The 23,740-nt window shown below is 48.2% G+C and overlaps 1 protein-coding gene across 2 annotated transcripts in view; it reads left to right on the top strand.

Annotated features, from left to right (window-relative positions):
* STAG2 (STAG2 cohesin complex component) overlaps positions 1–23,740 on the top strand; it is a 1,316,830-nt gene that overhangs the window by 787,105 nt on the left and 505,985 nt on the right. For both annotated transcript variants that reach the window (XM_086918500.1, XM_086918501.1), the window contains one exon: positions 1,823–1,912. In XM_086918500.1, the coding sequence (XP_086774626.1) occupies positions 1,823–1,912 (90 nt within the window). The remainder of the gene's footprint in view (positions 1–1,822; positions 1,913–23,740) is intronic.

The raw sequence follows: 23,740 nt of genomic DNA, 5'->3' as shown, positions 1-23,740 counted from the left end.
TTCTGCTTTTTGCTGCTCACCGCGTTGTTTGGCTACTAGCCGGCTGGCTTGTGACCTTCTGAACGACGCCCGACGACATCACTGCTGCTGGTCTGGTTGCTCCAGACTGGCCCTTGCTTCCTTCTTCAAGAGAGGCACCCCGGACCCTCCTGGTCCACTCCAGACGCCATTTTGAGTCCACCGCGTGGGCTTGAATTTGCCCAATCCTGGGTCCAGCGACACCGACAGCTTCATCCATCGTGGGACAGCTCGCTCCTCCATCCTGGTCGCCGACAATGCCTCCTGGTCCGTGAGATCTGCAGAGCACAGCGTCACCCACTCACCTAGTCGAGGTGACTACCATCCGGTGCCCTCCTGGTGCCACCTGACTACTGGCTAGTAGTCACGAACTTGGTCCCCTCTGCTTTCAGGTGTCATCTATCTTCAAGATCCAGGCTTGGATCACTTCGAACTCTCTTCACTGGTCGCCTGCCAGCGTCTTTCTTCCAGGCTCCTGGTCCGTCTACGAGGATTCCCGACGTCTTTTGAGACCTATGCAGCTGCAGCCCCTGGGCTAGGTAACTTCGGCATTTCGGTGCCCCAGCATAGCCTCACTATCCAAGGGTCAGAATCCACTTTCGTTTTCCTCCTACCAGGTCGGGTTCGCCCGAGAACACTAACTCTGTGAAATCTAGCTACCATAGACTTTGTTCCGCATCACGCTTGAGAGTGCACACTCTGCACCCGAGTCCCCTGGGTCTCCTAGAAGTAATCTAACGATTCTATAGTCAAGTCCTAGCGATTCCAAAGCCTATTAGTACTGAACTTACCTGCTAGTAATTTCGCATTCCACTTTCAGAGTATATGGTTATCCGTGCCCCTCGGGCATTTGTATATACTGTGCTAACTTAAGTATTTTCGTAAGAGTTTTGTTTTGTGCTTAGTACCCTGTCCTCATAAAGAGTACAGGGCTGTTGTGATTTTAATAAATACACTGTTTATTTTCATAACACTTGTGTGGTGTCCTTTCACTGGGTGTTCAAGGGGTATATGTGTGGTATAACAGCTGGCTTAACGCGCTCTCTCGAGTCTTTAGCCTTAGACTGCTCGTATCCACGCTACTAGGATAGCTGGTCTATAAGGTTGACTTACAACCAATCATCAATAAGGGTTGCTGGACTGATACATAGTGTTCACTAGAATAGTGAGCACTGCATATCAGGCCACCTTCTCACACATATGACCGCTGTTGCAGATTACATTTCAACCTCCCTTATCGAGGATTGCTTGTCTCATATTGAATTTAGACTCTGACCTTCCTTCCCTTGGCTTGTAATGGGAAATGAAAAATTGAGGTAGAACTGTTGTCACAGGCTCCGGTGGCTTTACATACATCACTCCAGTATCACTTCTGATTTCTCAGTTTCTGTAAATGATGATGTACACCGTTATCTAGCAGTCTTGACTTGGTACTGCTGAATATTGTTTCCACATCCATTGTAGTGCCTAGAGATTAAGTTCTTAAAAGTAATCTTCAGGAGCACTCCTATCTATTAGGAAGAACTTTACCAAAGGTAAGTAACTTGTTCTTCTGGTGGCAAGGTTGTTTTTCGGACTACTCATGTTTCTTTGAACTCTTGAAATGCTTGCTATTATGCCATGAAAACAAGTTTAGCCTTCCTAAACTGGGAAATGAGTTCCATAGAAAAAGTATGTGTTTTCAATATTTTGATCTTTAATATTATTTTGCTTCTGTGAAAGGAATCAATAGTGTGTTATGTACTTTCGTAACATCATATTTTTTCGATTATTTTAACCTTAAAAATTGATTTTTGTTTTGCAGTATTCTGTGGATGCCGAAAAGGTGACTAACCTCCTGCAGTTGCCACAATACTTTGATTTAGAAATCTACACTACCGGAAGGTTGGAAAAGGTATAGAAATGTGTATATATACTCAAAAACTAGAACAGCCTTGAAATCGGATCAGAACTGCAATAAAGATAGACTTATTCTTTTGGCTCTGAGACCAAAACTGATTTACACTGAAGGCAATATTTGCCTTGGAGGCAACAAACATGGTTACAGGTGTCCACTGAGTAATCTTGAGTATGAAAAACGAAATCTCTTTTGGGGAACTGAGGCTCAGATACATCAGATGATTCTACAAGAATGGATGGGAGGTAACAACGAATATACAAGTACCCTGAAAAGTGACATACTATGACACATTCTCACCCTTCCCAAACACAAATTCATATTTTTCACAATCAACCTAAACAGGAAGAGAATTCTCTTTTAAAGAGGCAGTCTTAAAGGCATTGCAACTATACCCTATTTTTAATAAATCAAGTACCAAGTGGAACCATGTGAATGCTGATTAGATACATTTCTAGGGACTTTCATACATTTATGAACACAAGCTTTGTCAAGTAATACAAGGGTGTTTTGTTTTTATAGATAACACCATTGTATTTCTTTTCAGATAGAAAGGAGTAAGTTATAAAAACCTAAATAGCCAGTGTTGCACATACTCATTTAGCAACTATTCCGCTGAATACAGCTGTGCAGGAGATAATCTCAGGCACAATAAACACTTGCAGTCTCCCTCACTCCCACTCCGGAACCACCCAATTAGATCACTTTTGGTAGCGCACTATTAGGCCAATTCATAGAAACTACGCCAGGGTCCCATGTTTTCTTATGTTTATACTGGCAGCCTCAGATACAGTTCTCGTTCTAATTGAGCTAATCTATCCACCCCAATTACCACTCTGAGAAAGACGGATTTCTGCCGTTACCTACCGGTATTAGGCTTTTCATATGTAGGTGGCTACATTTCAGATTCGGTAATTTACCGAATCTGTATTTGATAATTTGGTAAATTACCGATTCTTAAAAATACCGAATCTGAAATGTAGGGAGCACTCAAATAAGTGCTTTTCCCATATTAGGATTCGTTATTTACCACCAACTAGAAGTTGGTGGTAAATACCAAATACCTTTGAAATGCAAATCTGTGCATTTTCAAAGGTGCCATGTGGCAGACATACATATCCTTAGGGCATGTATGTGTGCCACATGTGCACCTATACACAATTGAGGGGTGCAACAGGGTGTCAAAGTGATACCCTGCAATGTTTTCCCCCTTTTACCGAATCTGTATTTACCGATTCGGTCATTATCGAAACTTACAGATTCGGTAATTTTTAACGAAAAATGACCTACATCCCATTTACCTGTTCTTAAATACCGAATCGGTAAAATTCGGTATTTAAGAATAGGTAAATTGAGATTACCTACATCTGGCCCTTAATCTAGAGACCAGACTCCTGGCTCTGGAGAAAGAGAAAGCAGAGATGGGCTTTGCTCCCATCAATGGTGGCAGCAATTTACTAAACCAGGATAGAGAGCAATCTTATGATCCTAAAATCCCTAAAGTGATTGTCCCTAAATATGAAGTGAGCGATATCACAAAATGGTTCACAGCCTTTGAGAGGGCCTGTGAAATGAGAAAGGTGAAGTCACACTGTGGGGCACTACTTTGGGAATTGTTCACAGGTAACTGCAGGGACAGAAGCTGACCCTTACAAGGGCAGATGCTGGGTCTTATGACCTCATGAGGACTACTCTGATTGAGGAATTTGGACTCACAAGTGAGGAATATAGAATTGGATTCAGGGGGGCAGGGGGCACACAACCGAAAATCAGTCCTATATTGACTTGAACTACTCAGTTAAGGAACTAGATGATTGGTTAACTGGAAATAGTGTGCATGATTTCAATGGACTTTACAATTTGTTTATGGGAGAGGAGTTGGCCTTATGGCTAGGGTGGTCAACCTTGTAAGAAGGTGACTCTGTATATATTGGACCAAAGTAAGGTACAGTGTGTACAGAGACCACAGTCCCCAGAGGTTTGGCAGAGGCTAAAGTTAGATATAACCTTACTATCTAAAGTAGTAGCTTGGTCGAGCAGTAAGGCAGTATCGGAGGACAGTGTAAAGCATTTGTTGTACGTACTCCGTCAGCAAATGATCTCACACACAAGAACTGAACTCTAGGCCAATTGTTTTGTATCAAAAGATATAGTTTTATTTTAGAATCAACATATACTTTCTAAGTAGGATTTACTGTAGTTAAATACATTTCAAATAGGCATTAGACTTTTTGATTATAATAATTACAGTTGTAATAGGCAACACAATTTTAAACACAATGCAAAACTGAGCTCAATAGGAATTTTCTAGTTAAATGCAATTAGTTACTTTGTAGATTACTTTTCTAACCACAGGACTGGATCCTAGATTCAGTTCTGGGACATGCACTGTAAACAGTTAAGTAAAAACGTTTTGGTTACAGTAGTTATTTTTAAGGAATATTATTGTATTTTAAAAGTTGATACTTAGAAAAGTTTCTAGATGAAATTACCAATGTCATCCTATGGAAGGAAATTCAGTTTGCAGGTAAAGTATGTTTGCGTTTCTTTTGTAATCCAGTGCTGGGCTCCTAGGTTCAGCACTGGGACTATTATCTAAAACTCCACAGCACCATAATGGCTACACTGAAGACTGAAGTTTGATGTCCGTTTGGGATTTAATGCCATAATATCAAACTTCTCAGCACATTAAACCCACACTGATGCCAGTGTGGGATTTTATGTAAAATGCACTACAGAGGGCATCTTGGAGATGCCCCCCGAAACCGAACCTACAATCCACGTCTTGTCTGAGAGTTTGCCTAGGCTGCCACACAGTAGACATGCTGCTGGACCCCTGGGTGGAGAGCCCCCGCTCTCCTGGGCCTGCAACAACGCACATCCTGGGCGAGGTGTTAGGTCTCCTCCCCCAAGATGGCCAGGTGGAAGCTTCAAAGGCATGCCGCCTTTGTGAGCTTCTCCAGGCCACTTGCTGTACTCATCAACTGGCCCACATCAGTTCTGACCCCCACTCTAAGGAGAGGAGCAGGATAGGGCGTGTACTCGCCCCAGGACAGGGACCTACTGGTCCCTGCCCTTCCCCTACCTGTAACGCCCCTAAATTTAGTATTTAGGGGCACCCTGAACCTTCCTCAGATCCCGATTTCGAAACAAGAAAGAAAACCAAGAAGAAGAAGACGACTTGCTTTGCAGCTGCTAACTAGAGGACGACACCAACTGACTTGGCCCCAGCCCTACAGGCCTGTTGATCCTTGAGCCTGCTCCTGCTAAATATCGGCGTCTCCTGCGGACAGCAACCTCAAGAACCCCAGAGGACCTGCCTGCCTTGACCCTCTTAGAGACTGGGACTCCCATGAACAGAGGCTCTGCTCAAACAGCAATACCCCTGGTGCCAGCCAGGAACCGTGAATCCTGCACACTCTGCACCCGCCGAGCCCAGCATGTGCCTGAGTGGACAAAGACCCTGAGGATGTCCCCCCCGGAGATTGTGACCTGCAATCCAGTACCCAACCCTCCTCGACGACCCAGACGACGCCTGCAGCCTCAGAACTATCTAAGCCTCTATCTAACTAAGAATCTCCGTCCCCGAGCCTGCAGCCTTTGTTCATCTTCCAAGTTCTCCATTGAATAACATTGAGCGCCTGAATGCTCAAAAGTACCCTGCACCCAGCCGCCCGAGTGTCCCTGGCAGTGCAACCTTTGTCTTAACCTACTTCCCCATTTGCCTTGAGCGAGTGACCAGGAGCCCTGCTCCCACCTCCGCGTGGCCTACTTGCCAGCAGCCACCAAGCGAAGGCCCCCTGCCTCTCATTGGATAACATTGGGCCGAACTACCGTTGCACCTGGCTGCCCCTGTGGCACTGAGTGTGTCCCAACTGTACCTACCTGACCCTGGGAGACCCCGGAGTCTATGCCCGAAACCTTAACTCTGCCAGTCGAGTACTTACCTAAAAGCCGATAACTCACTTTTCTTCCACAGGCTAATAATGACTGGTTTTACTTGGAAATTCTTTTAAGTGTGGAGTTTTGCAACTTTAAAATCTTCATCTAAAATCAGCCGAACAACTAATTCCAATTTGCTCACCTGTTAACAGGAGAGACCTCAGTGCTGCATCTTGTAGCTCAGTACTGAACCTTAAAAGTAATTTAAACTGTACTTGCCAGTAACTTGAATTTCCTTCCATTGGAATCCATTGTCTGGTTTTCACCAGAAAAGTTTCAAAGTGTCGATTTTCAAAAACTACAAATATTCCTTAAAAATCGCCTGTATAACTTAAACGCATTCTTTCAATTCGTTACAGGAGATGCACCAGTGCTGGATCCAGGATCCATCACGGAGTTAGAAAAAGTAACGATAACACTACTTCTCATCCAGGGGATACTCATCAATAGTCATAATCTGTGAATAATGCCCGCCTATGTGCAGGATCCCGGAGAATATAGAAAATACATATAAATATGTATGTGTATATATGTGAAAACCTATATTTGCAGCCTAAAACATTTCCCAACTGACAAAATTGCCGCAAAAATACATAAAATTAGCATACACACATTAGTACTCTCCCAACCCCTAAGGAAGAAAGAGAGAGCAGTAAACATGTGCATACAACAATGCTTTATTGCCATAGGAAAAACCTGTAATTGCAGGCATTTGCCAGTAGGCTGCAGTAGAGTATAAAGCAACAAAGAAAACTGACACCTTGCCTTTAACCCCTTCTGTGCTGCGCGGATTTTCCCCCAGTGCTGAACGTTCCATTGGGCCTATGGAACCATGACGGAACCGTTCCGTCATAAGCGCAGGCCACCTTATGCTCATGACGGAACCGTTCCGTCATGAGCATGGAAGGGGTTAAGGCACTGGAGTAGGGGTACTATGCCTTTAAGACCTGAAGGCGACCCCCTGCTCCTATGGTGCACCACAGGTGGCAGTTGGGTCAGTTCTTTTTTCCGGCTCCTTCAGTCAGGATCCTGGAGCTTGAGCTCTTCAGTTTTTTAACTGAAATTGTGATTTTGAGAGATTTTTCTCAGTAAGTTCGACATCTTCTGCCTTATTAAGGCTTCTAAATTGCTTTTTTGTGGTAACCCACAAGAATTTCCTGTCAGAATGCCTGCTTCGTTCCGGAAATGTCCTTCTTGTGACAAGAAGATTGCTCTGGCTGACCCACACGCAGTGTGCCTTGTGTGCCTTCCATCTACACACAACACTGACCAGTGCCACCACTGTCAAAAATTCTCTAGACGGACTCTTCGTGACAGGGAGAGAATTAGACTTCATGCCATGCTTTAGAAACACAAATGTCACTAGGAGGGTGCTCCTGCAGTACCCAGGTCGTCTTCTGCAAGCAAGCATGGCCAAAAACGGCGTTGTTCCGCTTCTCCTTCCCCCAGAAAGAGGCAGGAAGGTTGAAGATCTCCATCGACGTTGAGGTCGCTGTCGAAGAGGCCCAGATCACCATCGCGACGTCTAATATCTCTGCCGCAGTCAAGTGAGTCTGCTTCAAGACGCCACACTTCGGGCTCGAAGTCTGTGGCTGCTACCATCTCTAAGTCTCCGTCGACGTCGAGGCTTCCGTCAACGTCGAGACACTCTCCGCCGCCCCCGAGGGGGTTAGCGTCGAGAGCTAAGACTGCTTCCAGGTCGCCGCCGTGGAGAGGGTCTTCAAGATCCCACCATTCGACGTCGAGGAGATCGATGTTGTGGCGCGGCCAGGAAAGGTAGTCTTCAACACGACGTCGAAGAAGGTCATCGTCGAGACGACGTCGAGGGTCGTCGTCAAAATGACGTCATGGAGGCTCTCCATCTGACCGACATCAAGGAAGATCCACGTCTAAGTCACCGGCTCGACGTCCAGGTTCGCAGTCGAGCCCCTCACAGTGTGGGCGATCGACGTCGAGAGCATCAAGACTTTGCTCAATGCTATTGGTCACACAGACATCTTCGATGTCGAAACTTTTGCTGTCGAGTGATCAGGTGATGGTCGTGGTGGAGTCCCCTGGTTCCAGGTCTTCAGGAGACAAATCATCATCCCCCGGATTGAATATCATGGAGATCTCCCCGGAACCTTCCCCCAGATCTGCGGACAGATCAAGCAGTTTGGTACCTCATCGTCCTCAAGGGGCTGTTTCTGGTGGTCAGTAGTCCGGGCTCGGATTACTCCCGCACATACTCTCCGTCTGCACCAAGAACCCCGGCCAGACTGTCTAGGTCTCCTCTGAGGCCCCGGGGTTTCACCCAGACCAAGATTTCAGGCCAGATCACGTTCTCCAGTGTGGCCAAGAACACCTATCAGTCCAAGACCTTCTCCTAGACCGAGATCTCCGTCAAGGCATCGCTCTAGGTCCAGGGACCGTCACAGCAGGCGTGACAGGCCCCATAAGAGGCGGCGCACAAGATCTCCATCGTGGTCATCTTCCACTAGGTCGTCTTTCCGAGATTACTCTCCGACCTTCTCCTCGACGCCTCCTTCACGAGTCTCTCCAAATGATGACATTGCGACTTTCTCTGATGTTCTGGGCAGGGGAGCAAAAAAGCTCAACATTACGCTGCATACTCCAGTGGTACCCTTTTCTGTGATTTTTTTGTATACCATTCATCCTCGCACAGCACCCAGACCTCTGCTGCCCCTGGTTCCTGGCCTCCTAGAATCGGCTATGGCTACTTACCTCACACCGGCGGTGGTGGGATCTGTTCCATCTCGGATAGCCAAGAAGCACAAGGCCGCGGTGGAGGATCCCTTGTTCCTCAGATCTGATCCTCCTGCGGACTCTATAATTGTGGTGGCTGCCATGAAGTCCCATTTGGGCACTACCTCCTCCTCGTTACCACCTGAAAAAGACAGCAAACTTATGGACTCGTTTGGCAGAAAGGTATGCAACAACTCCTCTTCATATATGAAGGTAGCTAGTGCCTCTGCCTTACTTTGAAGGTACGACAGGTCCCTCTGGGACTCCCTGTCTCGCTTTACAGAAAAGCTTCCTAAGGAAGATCGACAAGATTTTGTTGAATTATACAGGAAGGAGGGCTCATAGCCAATCAGGTCATCAGCGCCGCAGTAGACGCCTCTGACCTTGCGGCCCATGGCTACTCACATGGAATTTGCTCCCGTCGTTCGGCCTGGCTCCGCCTGATAGGACTCAAGTCGGATGCCCAGAAACAGATATTGAACCTCCCCTTCAATGGTACTTCTCTTTGCGGGACACATGCGGACGACGAAATGTCCAAAATGAAAGCGGAAATGGACACTGTCAAGGCTGTGGGTGTAGAAAAACGCAAGGAATTCAAGAAGCGCTTTCGCCAAAGAGACAGGAGGTCTTTTCAGCATAGGGTTCAAATCCCTCAGTGGACATCCCAGTCTCAGCAGAAAACGCAGTTCCAGCAGCAACGTCCTGGTAGAGGCAACAATAACAGCAGTCTGCCTCCAAACAGCCTCCCAAGCCCTGAGCCGTTGCTTCCTCCACGACTGTTCGCCACTCCAGTGGGAGGGAGTGTTTCTCATCATCTGGCAGAGTGGAGATACATAACAAAGGACTAATGGGTGCTGAATATTGTGCAGCATGGTTACTTGCTGAGGTTCAAATCCCCCCTTCGCAAGTCCTCCTTCAGGCAAGGCACCTTCCCCAATTCCACAGTCAACTGCTGCAAGACGAAGTCTCCGTCCTCCTCAAAAAGATGGCCATAGAGGCGGTTCCCCCCATGCAAAGAAATTAAGGAGTCTACTCCCGGTATTTTGTGGTTCAAAAAAGAGGAACAGTCAAAGAATACAGACCCATTCTGGATCTACGATTTACAAAAAGGGGGTGGTGATGAACAGAGTGTCTGAGTTAAACAGACCACTCTTACCCAGTCCAAAGATCAGGGCTTGATCCATCACCGTTATTTATCTCACTGCCCCATCCCAGCTCAGAACCTGGCTATATGCAAATCAGTCTGTCCCTGGCCCAGTGCATCATGGGAACAGGGCAGACTAAACTACCAAGCCAATTCTTCACCAGAAAGGAGACAAGCTACCGGGGACCGGTTTCCGGCATTTCAGCCTTCTTCGGCCCGGCTTGCTTGAATCCTGATGGAGCAGTGAGAAAGGGACTCATGTCTGAGTATACCCTGCCACACCTATAGTGGCCAAAAACGATTTACAAAAAGGGGGTGGTGATGAACAGAGTGTCTGAGTTAAACAGACCACTCTTACCCAGTCCAAAGATCAGGGCTTGATCCATCACCGTTATTTATCTCACTGCCCCATCCCAGCTCAGAACCTGGCTATATGCAAATCAGTCTGTCCCTGGCCCAGTGCATCATGGGAACAGGGCAGACTAAACTACCAAGCCAATTCTTCACCAGAAAGGAGACAAGCTACCGGGGACCGGTTTCCGGCATTTCAGCCTTCTTCGGCCCGGCTTGCTTGAATCCTGATGGAGCAGTGAGAAAGGGACTCATGTCTGAGTATACCCTGCCACACCTATAGTGGCCAAAAACGATTTACAAAAAGGGGGTGGTGATGAACAGAGTGTCTGAGTTAAACAGACCACTCTTACCCAGTCCAAAGATCAGGGCTTGATCCATCACCGTTATTTATCTCACTGCCCCATCCCAGCTCAGAACCTGGCTATATGCAAATCAGTCTGTCCCTGGCCCAGTGCATCATGGGAACAGGGCAGACTAAACTACCAAGCCAATTCTTCACCAGAAAGGAGACAAGCTACCGGGGACCGGTTTCCGGCATTTCAGCCTTCTTCGGCCCGGCTTGCTTGAATCCTGATGGAGCAGTGAGAAAGGGACTCATGTCTGAGTATACCCTGCCACACCTATAGTGGCCAAAAACGATTTACAAAAAGGGGGTGGTGATGAACAGAGTGTCTGAGTTAAACAGACCACTCTTACCCAGTCCAAAGATCAGGGCTTGATCCATCACCGTTATTTATCTCACTGCCCCATCCCAGCTCAGAACCTGGCTATATGCAAATCAGTCTGTCCCTGGCCCAGTGCATCATGGGAACAGGGCAGACTAAACTACCAAGCCAATTCTTCACCAGAAAGGAGACAAGCTACCGGGGACCGGTTTCCGGCATTTCAGCCTTCTTCGGCCCGGCTTGCTTGAATCCTGATGGAGCAGTGAGAAAGGGACTCATGTCTGAGTATACCCTGCCACACCTATAGTGGCCAAAAACGATTTACAAAAAGGGGGTGGTGATGAACAGAGTGTCTGAGTTAAACAGACCACTCTTACCCAGTCCAAAGATCAGGGCTTGATCCATCACCGTTATTTATCTCACTGCCCCATCCCAGCTCAGAACCTGGCTATATGCAAATCAGTCTGTCCCTGGCCCAGTGCATCATGGGAACAGGGCAGACTAAACTACCAAGCCAATTCTTCACCAGAAAGGAGACAAGCTACCGGGGACCGGTTTCCGGCATTTCAGCCTTCTTCGGCCCGGCTTGCTTGAATCCTGATGGAGCAGTGAGAAAGGGACTCATGTCTGAGTATACCCTGCCACACCTATAGTGGCCAAAAACGATTTACAAAAAGGGGGTGGTGATGAACAGAGTGTCTGAGTTAAACAGACCACTCTTACCCAGTCCAAAGATCAGGGCTTGATCCATCACCGTTATTTATCTCACTGCCCCATCCCAGCTCAGAACCTGGCTATATGCAAATCAGTCTGTCCCTGGCCCAGTGCATCATGGGAACAGGGCAGACTAAACTACCAAGCCAATTCTTCACCAGAAAGGAGACAAGCTACCGGGGACCGGTTTCCGGCATTTCAGCCTTCTTCGGCCCGGCTTCATGCAGGATTCAAGCAAACCGGGCCGAAGACGGCTGTAATGCCAGAAACCGGTCCCCGGGAGCTTGTTTCCTTCCCAGTGTAAGAATTGGCTTTTGTAGTTTGGTTTGCCCTGTTCCCATCATGCACTGGGACAGGAACAGACTAATTTGCATACAGCCAGGTTCTGAAACTGGGATGGTGCAGTGAGCTAAAAAACGGTGTTGGATCTAGCCCTGATCTCTTGACTGGGTGAGAGCTTTCTGCTTAATTCAGAGACTCTGTCCCTCACCACCCCTTGTTGTAAATATTTTTGTCCACCCTAAGCGTGGAAGGGTATTCTCAGATGTGAGACCCTTGCTCATTGCACCATCAGGATTCAAGCAAACCGGGCCGAAGACGGCTGTAATGCCAGAAACCGGTCCCCGGGAGCTTGTTTCCTTCCCAGTGTAAGAATTGGCTTTTGTAGTTTGGTTTGCCCTGTTCCCATCATGCACTGGGACAGGAACAGACTAATTTGCATACAGCCAGGTTCTGAAACTGGGATGGTGCAGTGAGCTAAAAAACGGTGTTGGATCTAGCCCTGATCTCTTGACTGGGTGAGAGCTTTCTGCTTAATTCAGAGACTCTGTCCCTCACCACCCCTTGTTGTAAATATTTTTGTCCACCCTAAGCGTGGAAGGGTATTCTCAGATGTGAGACCCTTGCTCATTGCACCATCAGGATTCAAGCAAACCGGGCCGAAGACGGCTGTAATGCCAGAAACCGGTCCCCGGGAGCTTGTTTCCCTCCCAGTGTAAGAATTGGCTTTTGTAGTTTGGTTTGCCCTGTTCCCATCATGCACTGGGACAGGAACAGACTAATTTGCATACAGCCAGGTTCTGAAACTGGGATGGTGCAGTGAGCTAAAAAACGGTGTTGGATCTAGCCCTGATCTCTTGACTGGGTGAGAGCTTTCTGCTTAATTCAGAGACTCTGTCCCTCACCACCCCTTGTTGTAAATATTTTTGTCCACCCTAAGCGTGGAAGGGTATTCTCAGATGTGAGACCCTTGCTCATTGCACCATCAGGATTCAAGCAAACCGGGCCGAAGACGGCTGTAATGCCAGAAACCGGTCCCCGGGAGCTTGTTTCCTTCCCAGTGTAAGAATTGGCTTTTGTAGTTTGGTTTGCCCTGTTCCCATCATGCACTGGGACAGGAACAGACTAATTTGCATACAGCCAGGTTCTGAAACTGGGATGGTGCAGTGAGCTAAAAAACGGTGTTGGATCTAGCCCTGATCTCTTGACTGGGTGAGAGCTTTCTGCTTAATTCAGAGACTCTGTCCCTCACCACCCCTTGTTGTAAACATTCTGGATCTACGGCTGCTGAACAGATTCATCCAAAAAGAAAAGTTCAAAAATGCTCGCCCTGCACCAGATCTTTCTGCATCTCCATTAGGGAGACTGGATGTGTGCCCTCGACCTGCAGGACGCTTACTTCAACATACCAGTGTCAGTTCAGCACTAAAAATTTCTAAGGTTTCAGATCGGACGCCATCACTACCAGTATAGAGTGCTTCCGTTTGGCCTGAAATCTGCACCTCAGACATTCTCCAATTGCATGGCGGTAGTGGCTGGTTTTCTTCACAAAAGAAAGATCTTAGTCTATCCATATCTAGACGATTGGCTGTTGAAAAGCTCCACTCCGACTCTGCTTCAGAACCATCTGTCGTTCTGCCTCAAAATGATGGGCTCGTTGGGTCCTCAGGTCAATCTAAAGAAGTCAGTTCTCAACCCTTCCCAAAGGATTCACTACCTGGGCGCTTCCCTAGACTCGGTACAGGCAAGCGTGTGTCCTTCGGAGGAGAAGTTGTCATCTATGTTCCTGAAGGGTTGCCTTCTACTGGACACTCACGCCCCCACAGCAAGACCAGTATCCTCTCTCCTGGGGTCGATGGCCTCGTGCATCTACATTGTACCCAATGCTCGCCTTCACATGAGGCCTCTGCAGCAAGCCCTCGAGGACCAATGGTCTCAGAGATCGGGTCACTCGGAAGACCGTGTGTCTTGCTTCCTCAAGAAGCCACGGACTAGATAAGATGGTGGTTGAAACGGACCAATCTACTCCGGGGAGTTCCATTCCATCGTCCTCCTCCATCTCAGTCACTTGTCATGGATGCCTCCCTTCAAGGCTGGGGTGCTCACATGGACCAGCTCCAAGTTCAAGGCCTGTGGTCCCAAGTAGAGCAAGGCTACCATATCAACTTCCTAGAGCTTCGAGCAGTTCATCTGGCTCTCAAGTCTCTTTACCCTTCTCTGCGCACCAACTACCTCCAGATTCAGATGGATGACAACTATGTTCTATCTGAACAAGCAGGGAGGCACGAGGTCAAATGTCTTGTCTCTGGAAACACAAGCCATCTGGCACTGGCTTCTGGCAAGGGGCCTTTCCATTGTGGCAGTTCATCTACCAGGACTTCAAAACGTCCAAGCAGACTGCCTAAGCAGAGTCTTCGTAGAAGCGCATGATTGGGTGCTCATCGAGGAAGTCACGCAGGAGGTTTATCTGCGCTGGAGTGTGCCGGACATAGACCTGTTCGCAGACGCGGCCAATGCAAATGCCCCGTCTTCGCATCCAGGTTCCCCCAACAGGGATCACTGGGGAACTGACTTTTGATCAGCTGGTCGCAGACATTCCTCTATGCCTTTCCTCCCCTGCCTCTGATCCTGGCGGTGATCCTGTAGAATTTCTGGATCATCCTGATAGCGCCAGAGTGGCCACGCCAGTGGTGGTACCCCAATCTTCTACAGCTGTCGGAGGTCCCGCACCGGCGACTTCCTTGCCGTCCAGACTTGTTATCCAAGGACCAGAAGGTGTTTCACCCCAACCTCCCCACCCTTCGATTGACGGCATGGCTCCTGAGGTCATCCAGTATGGACACCTAGACCTCCCAGCAGACTGCATGAACATTCTTAAAGAAGCAAAACGACCCTCCACTAGGAAGTCATATGCTTTCAAGTGGAAAAGGTCATGAACACTCTCTCGACCCTGTACATGGCCAAGAGCAGGTGATTCTACATTATCTGTTGCATTTAGCGAGATCAGGCCTAAAATACCCCTCAATCAGGGTTCATTTAGCTGCCATCACAGCATATAGGAAGTCCCCTTCTCAGACATCTTTCTTCCTTATGCCTGTAGTTAAAGATTTCTTAGAAGGGCTTAAGAATGTCTTCCCACCGGTGAGGTCCCACTCCCCTCCCTAGGAGCTTAATATCGTCCAGACTAAACTGATGAGTGCTCCTTTCGAGCCTATACATAAGGCTTCTTTGCAGCACTTGACCTGGAAAGGTGCTTTTTTAGTGGCGATTACCTCTGCTCGTAGGGTCAGCGAAATCCAGGCCTTGTGTTGTAAGGAACCTTACACCGTTTTTCATGCCAACAGGGTGGTCCTACGAACGCACCCAGGTTTTCTGCCTAAGGTAGTCTCAGACTTTTATATCAACCAGTCTATTACCTTATCTACCTTTTTTCCTCAACCTTCTACTCCCCCGGAGAGGTCATTAAACTCTCTAGATCTCCGGAGGGTCCTGAAGTTCTACTTGACTAAAACCCTTCCACATAGAAAGTCTGACCGGCTTTTTGATAATTATGGCAGCACTAATACTGGCCGGTCAGCCTCAAAACGGTCCATTTCTCGCTGGATTGTCTCCTGTATAGCTTTAGGTTACCAACTAGCTAACAAGACCTTACAGGGTAAACCAAATGCGCACACTACTAGAGGGAAAGCTTCAACTACAGCTCTCCTCCGTAATGTTCCTATTTCTGAAATTTGTAAAGCGGCAACTTGGCGGTCTGTGCATACCTTTACCCTCCATTATTGCCTGGACTCAGATACTCGGGCCTATGCCCGAGTAGGGCAGGCCTCTTTAACCACATGACTGCTAAGCTGATTCCTCTCCTGTGCTAGAAATAGTTATATTCCATGGTTCATGACGAGCTCAGCTCGTCATGAGCACACGACCAGTGTACTGCATGACGAGCTGAGCTCGTCATGAGCAGCGAAGGGGTTAAGGAACTTATTTGCATAAGATGTATTTGCAATGTGTACTTTACTCAGTCTTTGAGATATTATTTCTTGCTCGTCCGCGAGACTTTGGGTATTAGCTTGCTAATCTATTCATAGATTATGACTATTGATGAGTGGCCCCTGGATGAGAAGGATTAGTTATTTACCTGTAATCCTAGTTCTCATCCTGGGGTATACTCCTCAAAGTCATAAGCTCCCGGACGAGCATGTTCATAAAGTTATGAGATGTTTACTGTGCATCTACTCTGGTGTTATGCACCTCCAAAAAGAACTGACCCAACTGCCACCTGTGGTGCACCATAGGAGCAGGGCAGCGCCTTCAGGTCTTGAAGGCACGGCACCCCTACTCTATTGCCTTAACCTCATGCGTGCTAGCAGAATTCCGCTCGTACGCTGAGATTTTCAAAAGCGCATGTTACGTGACGAGCTGGGCTCGTCATCAGCGTGCGAGGAGGCTACGCCATGACGAGCCCAGCTCGTCATCAGCGTGGAAGGGGTTAAAGGCAAGGTGTTAGTTTTCTTTGTTGCTTTATACTCTACTGTAGCCTACTGGCAAATGCCTGCAATTACAGGTTTTTCCTATGGCAATAAAGCATTGTTGTATGCAAATGTTTACTGTTCTCTTTCTTCCTTAAGGGTTGGGAGAGTACTACTGTGTGTATGCTAATTTTATGTAATGTTTGCGGCAATTTTGCCATTTGGGAAATATTTTAGGCTGCAAATATGTTTTCACATATATATTCATATATATTTATATGTATTTTCTGTATGCTCCGGGATCCCGCACATAGGCGGGGATTATTCATAGATTATGACTTTGAGTATACCCCTGGATGAGAACTAGGATTACAGGTAAGTAACTAATCCTTACCTGCTAAGTGGATTTCCTCCCATAGGATAACATTGGTGATTCTATGTGAAAGTGTCAACTTTTAAAATACAATAATATTCCCTAAAAATCATTACTTTAACCAAAACGCTTTTACTTATCTGTTTACAGGAAATGACCAAGGACTGAATCTAGGATCCAGTCCTGTGGTTAGAAAAGTAATTAATAAAGTAACTAATTGCATTTATCTAGAAATTCCCATTGAGCTAAATGTTGCATTGTGTTTGAAATTGTGTTGCCTATTGCAACAACTGTAACTATTGTAATCAAAACGTCTATTGCCTATTTGAAAAGCATTTAACTAAAGTAACTCATTCTGAGAAAGTATATTTCGATACCTTGTTGGTTCTAAAATAAAAGTATATCTTTTGATACAAAACAATTGGCCTATAGTTCAGTCCTTGAGTGTGCGAAACCTTTTGCTGACTGAGTGTGTACAACAAATGCTTTACACTGTCCTCTTATACTGCCTTACTGCTCGACCAAGCTACCACTTTAGAGAGTACGGTTATATCTAACTTAAGCCTCTGCAAAACCTCTGGGGACTGTGGACTCTGTACACACTACCTTACTTTGGTCCAGTATATACAGAGCCACTTTCTTAGACGCCCAACATCCTGTGATTCTGGCAAATCACTTAATCTCCCAGTGCTTAATAAAAATGAATGTCCTCATCTAACACAACTAGTGCTCATGTAAAGTGCTCTGATACCCAATACCTTTGGGTCAAGTTTGCGATATATATAAAAATCTGTTTAAAAAAACAACATATTTTAAGTAATTGCACTAATGAAAAGCTACATCAGCATTTGGTAGACCTACATCTATTTTCTCCCTAGGAATAGGGAAAGAAGTCACACCACTAGCTCAAGTCAAGGCTAGCAAAAACAGGTTACAAAACCTCCCCAGGGGAAAGGGGGTGAGAGTCCCAAAGATAAAGTCTTTGACTTCTCAGGGGCCCCAGAAACCTGCACGGGGGTGGGTCCCACAACTCTTCCCAACCCAGTAATAGATACAAAGGAAATACTTTTATCCCCTAAAGTCCTGTTGTTTTACCTGGAAGAAGTTAGGACACTTAACTGGAGATTCTACTTGTCCTAACAAGAAGCACTCCAGTCATCCTACAGATACTATTGGTGTAGTCAGTGGCCAGATGGGATCAATATTGTGCCCAGAGCAAATCAGAGTTCACACTGAAGCAATTCTAGTCACAGAGGATGAAGATGAGCTTGCCACTTTAGCTAGTTGGCCACCCAACTTAAAGAAGTATTTGCAATACCCCTGGATCAATGGGACTAGAAAGGAAGCCTTAAAGGATACAGGTATATGAAAGAGACCATTAGTTTTGAATGAATGAATAAATTGCCATTTGTAGAGCGCATGGCTACCAGAAGGCCTCTCTGGCTTGTGAATTACCTCCCGGCGTCAGACTGGATCCGGAGAATTTTTTGTCAGCAGTACCCCTGCGCGTCGGTCAGTTCTGCATTTGTCGTTTGCTTCGTGGTCGCTGGGATGACGTTGCTACAGCTACTTAGACGCCACCGTCGCGCACTGATGTCAGTTCTTTCTTTTTCCGTACTAGCCAGCGCAGATCCAGAGAGTGCGTTACCTCCAGTCATTTTGTGACTGACTTTTTTGCGACTATTGTCGACACCGTTTTGAGCCTATCGACTACTGATGCACGTCAGGAATGCCCGGTTTCGAAGCTTGCGGTTCCGATTGAAAACTGATGTCGGTGATGGATCCGCACTGCGTGTGCCTGTGGTGCCTTGAATGCGACCACAATCCCAAGTTGTATTCTGATCGCCAGACCATGAATCCGAAGTCTTTGCGGGAGCAGACCCGAAAGCTTCTCAAGGCCCGGCAGTCCACTCTGTTCATGGTCCTGGTCGCGGAGCCACCGCCCCCAAAGTGTTCACGCTCCTCAGGCAAGTCAAATCACAAGAAGCATTGTCACTCTTCTATTTCTCTTCAGCCGATGCAACGAGGGATGCTGGTGGTGCCCCTCCCGCGGCTCCGCGTGCAGAACCCGAATGGTAGACTTCGCGGTTTCCTCCTTTTATGAGACCCGGAGCACCCCTGTCCAGCTTCAAACCTTTTGCGAAGCCATGCATGCCATCTTTGGGCAGCCCGGCTCTGCTGGTGTGCCTTCCGGACCCGTGGACTCGGCTGGGGGTGCCTGAGCCTTTGACGTCTGGGGCTCTGGCACCACAGAATACCCTTGGATTCAGGCCTGGATCTGGATTGACGCTGGTCGACCTCATAACACCTCACCCCGGCACCGATTCCAACGCACAACGTCCGCAGCCGATGCCGGTTGTTTCCCCAGCCGGCTTTGACCCCGGCCTCCACCCTGACGTAAGCACAGAGCCGGACCGATCTTGACCGACTCTGCGCAGACTGGTATTTTTGTACCCCTGTTAACCCTGGTTTTCCTTTCAGGCCAGATTGGCAAACATAGATGGGTGAGGAGGACTGGGAGGGGTCTGGAGACCCTTTTACTGACCAGTTGGAATACGATCTGGAGTGGAGAGAAGAGTTGGGGGGAAGCTGGTGGTCTGGACAACTCCCCAGACCATGGCCTGTTGTCTCCTTCTACTGCGGCTACAGAGGAGGGAGCATCTTACGCAGTGGTGTTGCGTAGGGCGACCGAGGCTCTCAACCTCGAGCTACCTACGGTGTCAGAGTTGCTTTAACCGGCAGCGAGGTCTTCGGTGCCTCTGCTGGTCCAGGCTCAACACGGGCTCTTGTGGATAGGATGATTGCCGGACGCCACCGCCCAGCTCCGGGCAACATCACTTTCCTCTCCCAACACCCCACCCCTGAAAGCTTGGTGGTCCAAGCCTCAACATCCAAAGGTGCATTCCATACTGCACCACCTGATAGGGAATCTAAAAAGCTGGACCACCTTGGGAAGATGTTTTCTTCCTCTAGCTTGGGACTGAGGTTGGTAAACACTGCATGTCTGTTGCACCGCTACACCCACTCTGTGTGGGATACGGTAGCCCAGGTGCTGCCATAGTGCCCGGAGGAGGCCCGCGCCGTGCTCTCCCATGCAGTCGCTGAAGGGAGAGATGCAGCCAAGTCTACCATATGATATGGACTGGACACCGCCAACTCGCTAGGCAGGATAATTTCAACATTGGTTGCCCTTAGACACTACGCCTGGCTGAGGTCAACTGGTTTTTCTGGGGATGTCTAGGCTGCCCTCATGGACATGCCCTTTGATGGCCGTTGCCTGTTAGGCAACAAGGCATACAGCATGCTAGAGAGTTTCAAGGACTTTCGGGCTACTGCCAAGTCCTTGGAACTCTCCACCAACTGCCCTTCGCAGTCTGCTTTTTGCCCGTTTCGTGGCAATGGAATGGGTGCACCGCCACGTTCCTCCCAGAGCCACAGGCCGGCACAAGCTGTTCAGCCCCCGTGCGGCCTGGGACGTGAGACCCACCACCGTGTGTCTGGGTGCCAACGAGTGGGCCAGTCCACCACCGCCCCCCTCTGCATCAGCCTCCAAACCCTCCTAGTCTGACCTTTCAGGGCCATCAATCCCCAGTGGGTGGCAGGATCCGCCATCACCTCGCCCACCATCAGTTCAGACAGGTGGATTTTGCTAACAGTCCCTCTTCGAGACTACCCCCCACCCTGCCATGCCACCTCAGTACCATCGACTGTTGAAAGATCTGGCCCTTCTCCAACAGGAAGTTATGGCTCTCTTGGCCAAGGGAGCCATTAATAGAGTTCCTGCCCCAGAAGTAGCTTGTGGTTGCTATTCCAACTATTTTCTGGTGCCCAAGAAAGACAAAGGCATGCGTCATATCTTGGATCTCAGGAACGTCAACCACTTCCTCAAGAAGGAGAAGTTCAAAATGTTGACGCTGGCTCAGTTGCTGTCTGCTCTTAACACTGGAGACTGGATGGTAGCGTTGGACTTGCAGGACGCCTACTTTCACATCCTCGTCCTGCCAGCCCACCGGCGTTACCTGCGGTTCACAGTGGGCCAGAAGCACTTTTTGTTTATCCTGTTCCTCTTTGGCTTTATCAGCACCTCTCTGGTGTTCACAGAAGTGATGGCGGTGGTCGCAGCTCATCTGTGCAGATCAGGGGTTCCAGTCTTCCCCTATCTTGATGACTGGGTGTTGAAGGCGGGCTCACACCAGGCAGTTGTCTCCCAACTTTAGACTACGGTGGACCTCCTACACCTGCTGGGGTTCACTATAAATGTGCAGAAGTAACACCGCACTCCCTCTCAGAAGCTCCTTTTTATCTGAGCTGTTCTGGACATGACAAAGTTTCTGGTTTATCCTCCCGAGCAGCGAGTCTGGGATATTCGGGTTATGATTCCAATCTTTCAGCCTCTATCCCGTGTTCTGTTCAGAATGACCCTGAGGATGCTGGGCCTCGTGGCTTCCTGCATCCTGTTGGTGGATCATCCCAGGTGGCTTATGCGGGCTCTGAAGTTCCAGTAGACACAGCATCAGGGGAGTTCAGATCTCGGAGGGCACTGCACGACAATTGCAGTGGTGTCTAACGAACCAGGATTGGGTCAATGGCAGATCCCTCTCCCTTCCCCAGCCAGAGTACACAGTAGTGACATACGCATCACTTCTGGAGTGGGGCGGACACATGGCAGAGGCGTAGATCACAGGCCTCTGGTCTCCGGTGGAGTGTGGGCTCCACATCAACCTTCTGGAGCTCCGGCAGGTCCGTCATGCTCTAAAGATATTCCTTCCCTCTGTTCGGGGAACAGTAGCGCAAGTGTTAATGTACAACACCACTGCCATGTGGTACTGCAACAAATAGTGCAGGGTGGGGTCGTGGACCCTGTGTCAAGAGGCTCTCCGTCTCTGGACATGGCTGTAACATCGGGGCATAATCCTGGTGGTTCAACACCTGCGGGTTCTCCATATGCCAGGGCAGATGAACTCAGCGGAAGGTGCATGATCGATCACGTCTTCACTCGGAGGTGGCGCAAGGTCTCTTTCAGCAGTGGGGAGAGCCTTGGTTAGATCTATTTGCCACTAAAGAGAACACGCAGTATCAGCAATTCTGCGCGTTGGAATTTCCAAGGCTTCACTCACTTGGTGAAGTTTTTCGTCGCGAGTGGAGTTACGGTCTTCTATACGTCTTTTCGCCTTTAACACTTCTGCTCAGAATGCTGAAAAAGATCTAGCACGACAGGGCCCAAGTCATCCTTGTGGCTCCGATTGGGCACAAAGTGTCTGGTATCCCGAGCTGTTACACATGGCCATCGATCCTCCGATCCTTCTGGCTCTTCGGGAGGATCTTCTTTGGCAGCAACTAGGGATGGTCTTCCACTCGAACCTGTCCAGTCTCCACCTCCTTGCGTGAAGATTGAGTGGCAACATTTGACAGCCTTTGACCTTCCTGCTGAAGTCTGTGATGTTATTTTGGCAGCCAGGCATCCCTCCACTAAGACTGTATACGCCTGCAGATGGAACAAATGTGTGGCATGGTGCACAGCAAAGACTGTGTATCCCCTTTCTGCCTCTCTTTCTGAGGGTCTCTTGTTCCTTCTGTTCTTTGGCCTGGCAGAGCTCTGCTTTGGACACTCTAAAGGGCTACTTCTCATCTGTTTCATCCTTTCTTAGGCTTCCTGATCCGCCTTCTCTGTACAAGTACCCTGTTGTAAATCGCTTCCTCAAGGACATTACACATCTTTTTTCACCTGTTCCCTTCATAATGCCTCAGTGGGACATGAACTTGGTACTTACCTTATGTGCGCTTCCTTTGAGCTGCTTCATAACTGTCCTCTCAGACTTCTTACTGTAAAGACTGCCTTTCTGGTTGCCATCACCTCTGCTCCCAGGGTGAGTGTGCTTCAAGCTCTTTATTCAAAGCCTCCCTTTTTGGCTCTTCATTCGGACAAGTTCGTCCTAAGAACCAAACCTTTCTTTCTTCCCAAGGTGGTTACTTATTTCCACCTTGGTCAAACCATCACTTTGAGTACCTTTTTTTTCCGCCTCCACATCCTTCTAAGGAGGAAGGGAGGCACCACCGTCTGGATCCAAAACGTGCGCTTTCCTTTTATTCGGATTGCATTAAGCAATTCCGGGCGGATGTCCAGCTCTTTGTTGGCTACGTGGGTGCCAAAAAAAGTCGGGCCGTGCCCAAAATGACCATCTCCAGATGAGTTGTCTTGATCATAAATGTTTGCTACTCTTTGGCAAAGAAGGAACCTCCAGTGTGACTGCGCGCCCATGCCCCCAGGGCAACGGCAGCTTCCACTGCTTTGGAATGGGGAGTCCCCCTCAATGACATCTGCAAGGCAGCTGCATGGGCTTCTCTGCATACATTCACAAAACACTACTGCCTGGAAAGCCAAGTCCGGAGAGACTGCTTCTTTGGTCATTCTGTTCTCCAGGACTTTCTGGTGTGGACTTGGTTCACAGACCCACCACCGGAGTTTGGTATTGTTGGGGTATCGATTCACAGGGTATGAAATCTAACTGTCTCTGTCAGATGAACAAGTTACTTGCCTTTGGTAACGATATATCTGTAAGAGACATAGTTTAGTTATAGATTCTTTACCGCCTCACCCATCCTCACCGTTCTGCGAACTGATTTCTAGAGTTAAGGACTTCCTTTCAGGGCCCTAGTTTTGCGCACCAGTGGTCAGTGTCTTTAATGGCTTGGCGCTTCGGGAGTGGAATTTCGTGTATAAGAACTGAGGTCAGCGTGTGAGGCCAGCGTCTAAGTAGTTGCCGCAACGTCATCCCGGTGACCACAACGCCAACTACGAATGCGGAGCCGACCAACGTCCCCTTTCGACGCGCAGGGTACTGCGGACGAAAAATTCTCTGGATCCAGTCTGACGCCTGGGGGTAATTCCACAAGGTAAGGAATCTATAACTATTCTGTCTCTTACAGATATATAGTTACTGTATGTAAGTAACTTGCTCGCCAGTGTCACTACGATGAGAGATACACTGGATTCCCCAGAGCAATACCTGATTGGGAAAACTTACTGTAGGAAGCTGGCTCAATGTATACCACACCAAAATGAGGTATAATATGCATAGAATCCAGGTGACCCCGAGGTAGGTAACCTTACTCTCTATTTGTGGTAGAGTGGTCGAGCAGTAA

Source organism: Lissotriton vulgaris, chromosome 4_1 (genome assembly GCF_964263255.1).
Source record: "Lissotriton vulgaris chromosome 4_1, aLisVul1.2, whole genome shotgun sequence".
NCBI classification, from domain to species: Eukaryota; Metazoa; Chordata; class Amphibia; order Caudata; family Salamandridae; genus Lissotriton; species Lissotriton vulgaris.
Note: the sequence above shows the minus strand (reverse complement) of the source record. Positions and strands in the feature narration are given on the sequence as shown.